Source organism: Drosophila eugracilis, unplaced genomic scaffold (assembly GCF_018153835.1).
Source record: "Drosophila eugracilis isolate 14026-0451.02 unplaced genomic scaffold, ASM1815383v1 contig_1241, whole genome shotgun sequence".
In the NCBI taxonomy this organism is placed as follows: Eukaryota; Metazoa; Arthropoda; class Insecta; order Diptera; family Drosophilidae; genus Drosophila; species Drosophila eugracilis.
In genome coordinates this window covers 1-6270 of record NW_024572031.1, presented here as the reverse complement: position 1 = coordinate 6270, position 6270 = coordinate 1, and the positions used below count along the sequence as shown (strand labels likewise).

General features: G+C 39.3%; 1 protein-coding gene across 1 annotated transcript; it reads right to left on the bottom strand.

The window, feature by feature from the left end:
* Positions 1–5202: 5202 nt before the first annotated feature.
* On the bottom strand, positions 5203–5984 carry LOC121530274 (the record flags this gene model as incomplete). The annotated part of the gene is made up of 2 exons (XM_041819131.1): positions 5203–5262; positions 5324–5984. Coding segments are annotated over 2 exons (721 nt in total), but the record flags the coding sequence as incomplete, so codon positions are not given.
* Positions 5985–6270: the final 286 nt, after the last annotated feature.

The following is a 6270-nucleotide window of genomic DNA, read 5'->3' as shown; positions in this document are numbered from 1 at the left end:
TGCGTGGACAATCTATTTGTCGATTCGGTATTCCATACCCCCCAATGCCCCGAACGGAAATACTGAAGCCACTTCCGTAAGAAACTCAAAATATTTCTCTTCATCGCGAAAACTTTAAAAGAATTCGAAACTTTTTACTTCGCAATCAAACTGATGATTTGATTAGCCATTTTAGCATATTTGAAAATTTTCTTTCTCACGACCAAGTGAGCCCCAGTTACGAGGACTACATATATGCTATTAGGTCTAGACCACACATTTTTCTGAAGAGAACATATGCAGAAATTCCATTAAATGCTTATAATAAGCACATTCCTTCTATGCAAAGGGCAAATACTGATATCCATTTAATTTTGGACCCTTTTGCTTGCTGTAGATAAATTATTAATTATATGAACAAATCCGAAAGGGGTATTTCGAAGATAATGCGCGAAGCAGCCAATGAAATTAAAGGAGGCAATTCAAGCATTTGTCAAAAGCTACAGTATCTTGGTCATAAGTTTATTTCAGGCACTGAGCTATCAGCTCAGGAAGCCGTATATTGTTGTCTGGGAATGGCGTTATCGGAAACTAGCAATAAATGCGTTTACATTAACACCTTCCCTCCAGAACAACGAGTTTGTATGTTAAAACCTACACGCGACCTTAAAAATATGCCTCCGAATTCAACCGACATATTTTTGAAAGGATTGGCTGATAGGTACGAACAAAGACCAGATGTTCATGATGGCATGTGTTTGGCCGATTTTGCTGCAAATTATGAGTTTTGTAAAAGCCGTGGAAGTAATCGCCAAAGGGCAACAAGTAACGATGAAGAGGAAAATGAAATTTTAGGTCAGGAATATTTTGCACTGCACTGCATCTTCACAAATTAATGTCTTAAACTTAAACAACAATGTTTCAGATGTAGAACCGGATAACAATATCCGAGTTATAAAGCTCCCGCCAATTATTTCATCTGAAAACTTAGCAACCTTAGTTAGATCCCTTAATTTAAGGCAGAAAACTTTCCTAACACATGTTTTGCATAATGCAAAAAAATTCTGTCTTTTACGAGTTTGTAGGAGGCGGAGCAGGTGTCGACAAGAGTAGGCTTATTTTCTCGCCTAAAGCAAATTTTTTCTAACATAGAAGCTCCCTTTGGGGGTATTTCGGTTATCGTGTTCGGCGATCTTAGACAATTGCGGCCAGTAGGTGATCGTTGGATTTTCCAGGCCACGTCGCATGATCCATACAGTGCTATATTTGTATCTTATCTTTAGAGTCCTTTTAGGTTTTTTAAACTCACAGAGATAATTTGATAGCGAGATGACCAACCCTTTGCAATAGCTCTTAATAACATGGCGTCCGGCCAAATGTCGGGTGAAGATATTAGTTTACTTAGATCCCGTATTTCCGATGAAAGTCATGTCCCAATTCATCTTTTTTCTAATAATCAGGACACAGATCGATACAATAGGGAGAAGCTCAACTCGATTCCCATAGAACGCTTTAACTCGGAAGCTGTAGATTCACTTAAATCCGCACAAATTAGTTTAGATCAGAGAAACAGGTGTCTGGAACAAGCAAAGTTTTTAAAAACATCTAAAACACAAGGCTTGTGTGCCTCTCTAATTTTCAAAACCACTGCAAAATATATAATGCAGGTCAATGTAGACACATCCGATGGCCTCGTAAACGGAGCCACTGGTGTTCTTAGGGAGATAGGATTCAATACGTCCAACATTCCCGATATTCTTTGGATACAATTTTTAGATGAAAGTATAGGTGTTAGAGCACGATCAAAGTGCAGCTATAACTATTCACAAGAGTCACGGAGCTACATACACCAAAGTGGTGGTCCACACTAATCTTGGCATGCAGAGAGCTGCGCTGAAGGTAGCCTGTAGTAGAGCCACAAGTGCGGCTGGACTTTATGATGTGGGACCTTTCGAACCCCCAAGACCCGCTCAGGATTCAGCTCCAGAAGTACAGCTCCGAGAATTACGTTCCTCTAAGCTATCTAATACCCATTTCGATTGTTTAGACAATATTCTGAACCTTCATATTTTCTTCCGTAATACGGAAAGCTTGCACTGCCACAGCAGTTAATGCTTAAATCTTCACTTTTGTGCTTTGTTGAGGCGCCAACATACTCAAATGAAGAATATGAAATTCCTGGCTTTACAACAGCAGTGAGACTAGATTGCCAGTCAGTAGCTAGTAGAGCTCGGCCAAAGAGAGGCATTCTCGTATTTATTCGAAACGAACTTTTTGAGAATGTTAGTCTCTGCACAAGCGGTCGGGTTTTTGCTAATGTTTCAAATCTAGCCTCTCCTGTGTTCGAGTTTGCAATCTTTAAGTATCGGTCTTTAGGGATTTTTGTTTATATAAAAGTCCGAATTACCCGTAAAAAACAAATTGTTTAGTGTTAAGAAATTTTAATTTATGCCTTCACTCCATCTCTGGCTGCTGTAGAGGAATTTATGATTTTTTAGTTGAAATAAAAGGTTTTCGGTCTCTATTAGATTTGAATTCGTCCACAACCAATTGCAATAGTCATATTGATTGGGAGTTTTCAAATACATTTGATAGTAGGGCCACCGCGCGCACATTTGAGACTACTTATAGTTACCACAGTGGTGAATTGGTTAGCGTAGATGAGGCTGAGTAAGAATTTTGAGTATGTAAATTTGTAACTTTTAGTACCAAATATAAAAAATGACAAGGCAAAAGAAATTTTTTTTAATATAGTTAATAAATGCATGCTAATTTAATTATTATAAAGCTACTTTTATTACTACTATAATTTATTCTAATTTAAAAACCAAAAAAAATCTAGTTAGTAAAAGAATGCCAAATTAATTATTATTAACAAAAGAAAATGTAATATACTAAAAACCAAAAAATAAATAAAAATATTTAGTTTAAGTATGCTTTCTTAATTATTATTAACAAAATAACTAATATAATATATTAATAATAGATAATATTTCATATTGTCTCATATTAATATCTCATATAAATTGTTAAGAATTAAATTACTAAATATGCCTTCGTATGTTACGAAACAAATTTGTTGGGGAATAACTTGTATAAAGTTTGGAAACTCAAGTCTACTCGTAGGTTCCCAAAATTTATTTTGGTTTGAACGGCCGCGTTGCAAAACAACGTCCTCCACGTGGTGTTCCCTGGATACCGATTTACACACTATAATCGGGAGCTAATTCGAGAGGCGAAATGCATATGTGAAGGCATATTTATTTATTTAAGCTGAGTAACGGGTATAGTAGTAAATATTTTTGTTTTTAAAACAACGATATAGTGGACTGTATTTAGTATTAGTTTTTTATAATTTTGTTTATTTTGTTTGTTCTCAATTGTTAATATTTACATACTGTGGCTCCAAGCTTATTTCGTGAATAAATCGAAGTTTAAATTTGATACAGCCACTAAACCAGCAGAGATATCAAAAAAAATTTAAACGCAGTAATGTTAAGAATGTCGCATATTATTAAAATAATAACAAAAGTTTTTACTAATTTAAAAAACACAAGCTTATTTCGAGTAGGCACTTTAATTGGTGTACAAGAATGACGCAGTAAAAATTCCGATCGCAGATACTATAAGAAGAGTATCTCATAGTTTGTCGAAGTTAGGCAGTATGATGATATTGTGTTGCTTGCTTTGCTTTTGCCATTTTGATGACGAATCTGACTTTGATTCCTACTATTGCTGTTATTGGCTCTGAATGGGTGGGGGATGACTAGTTTTTACACGGTCAACTTCAGCGTAGGAGCTAGGAACCACAGGGTTTGTCCGAGAAATTAAGGTAGATAGCTGTTGGGGAATAGAGGTACGCTTTGATGTACCAATTTTCCGCAGACTTGCGATCTACTGATAAACAATACAATTTTTATAGAAAGCTGTATGGTTGCCGCCACAGTTTACACATTTGATCGGATGAACATCCTTTAAGCAGGCCTCCAAGCCGCGCTGTAAGCCACATCTGGCGCAGTTGTAGAGTTTTTAGCAATGATTTTTGGTGTGCTCGAATGCTTCACACCGGTGGCATTGCACGACATCATCCTTTTTATAAGGGAGCTCAACATGAAAGAAAAAAGAGTCTTGACCTCATGAATTTCTTTATTGTTTGCCGGCGGTTCGAGGTCGACAAAAACCAAGTTGACAAACTGAGTTTTGTCAAATCAACTCCTAGGTCTGTTGACAAACCGAACAGTGTGTCCAGTTGAGGTAGGACTTTCCTTAATGCTGTCATCCGGTACAGAATGATGGATACCATTGATAGCAACACGATAGGATCCTTCTTCTTTAAGCTGCCATGAATGGAACGGCACTTTTTTGGCAGTCAATGATTTAGTAATAGCTCTGTACGCATTAGAGTCTACTACTAGGATGGATACAGAGTTAGTGGGATGGCATTTTAAGGAATATTTGCATGGGTCAACAATCTTGTCTATTGATCTAATGAGACCGTTTAAGTTTTCGCCATGATTACCACAATCTGGGGTGGCTTGTGAGAGGCTGGTTATTCCTGGCATCCAGAAGGACGACTGGGATTCTTGCTGTTGTTGTTGTTAGTTGAAGTTTTTCCGATATTGTTTAAGTCGCTGTTTCTGGGAGTCTGCCTTAGTCCGGCAGAAGTTCTGGGAGTTTCGATGGGTCTGGTCGGTTGATGAGCACCTGCCACCTCAATGTTAGTTTCAATGTCCGATATTTGAGAGAAACTGTTAGCAGGTATAATAGTTTTATTGCCATTGGAGTTTCTTTGAAATTTGCTGAATGAATTCGGTTGGATGTCCAAAACGGGAACGTCCTTCTAAAGTGGTCCTGTGCCACAAGCAACTAAAGGTCCAAGTTGAATTCTAACGGTAGGCCAACTCGCTTAGACGGACGGGACAGACAATATAGTTAATGCGCTATGGTTCAGTTGTTCTTCTTAAATGATCTTTAATTTCCAATTCATTTGGCTTTAGAACTAATGCGCTCGCATAATTGCGCGTGTATGTGTAAGCATGCAAATTCCAGTATGTGTGACAAAGTGAGCGTAACAATTAAAGAGCGCAGTTTGTACATACATATGCACCTTAAGAGTAGCTTAAGCTTAAGCGTATTTATAAAAATGTATGCAACTATATGAGCAATTATTTAAGTTGTTATTGAATATATCTAAACAGTAGGAGTTGCAATGAAATGAAATGACTAAACAGCGGCCGCGTTGAACGGCTGCAGGGCTTCAAGATTCCTCAATTGGTAAAGGAGCTAACCGATGAATAGAACGCTTATACACGCCAGATTTAGTTCTGACGACTGCCACTCGAACCTTTCCATCCGCGCCTTTGATCACCTCCTCGATGATTCCTAGCAGCCACTGCTGCGGCGGACTGTTGTCCTCGTGGACCACGACGATAGTTCCGATTTCGATGTTGTGGTCCTCGCTCAGCCACTTCTGCCGCTGCTGTAAACTCAGGACGTAATCGCGTTGCCAATCTACCCAAAACCGTTGCTTGATGGCGGATATCAGTTGCCATCTCTTTAAGTAGCTCAGTTTGTCGTCTGTTACTGGCTGACTGAATACGAATGGCAGCGCAACGAGCGTTGTCCCGACCAACAGATGGGCTGGGGTAACTGCTTCGCCATCGTTGGGGTTGGAGCTGTCCACGACCATGGGCCTCGAATTTAGAATGGCTTCTACCTCCACCAGCACGGTGTTCAGTTCGTCCTGCCGGAGCACTGCACTTCCCACGGCCTTGATCATTAATCCTTTGGCCGATTTTACGGCCGCCTCCCAGAGGCCGCCGAAATGTGGCGCTCGTGGCGGAATGAACGAAAAAGAGATTCCTCGGGTGGCAGCAAATTCCATTATGGCATCCTTGTTGGTAAAGAAGTGATCCTTGAACTCTTGAAGCATCCGAGAGGCACCGACAAAATTGGTGGCATTGTCGCAGTAGATCTTCTGTGCCCGCCCACGCCGTCCAACAAACCTAGACAAACACATAATAAATGATTTAGAAGTGAGGTCTGAAACAAGTTCTATGTGAACAGCCTTAGAGGCAAAGCAAACAAATATGGCAATATACATCTTTACAGCTGACTTCCCTCTAATTCCTAAGGTTACCAAGATTGGACCACAAAAGTCCACTCCACTGATCAGCAGGTAAATTTCCCATTATTTGGGTTGCCAAAACTGGCTGATAACGAAAGCAATGTACACACTTCCGTACAATGCTATTACAAGCTTGACGAGCGTTCACCAACCAAATTTCATGC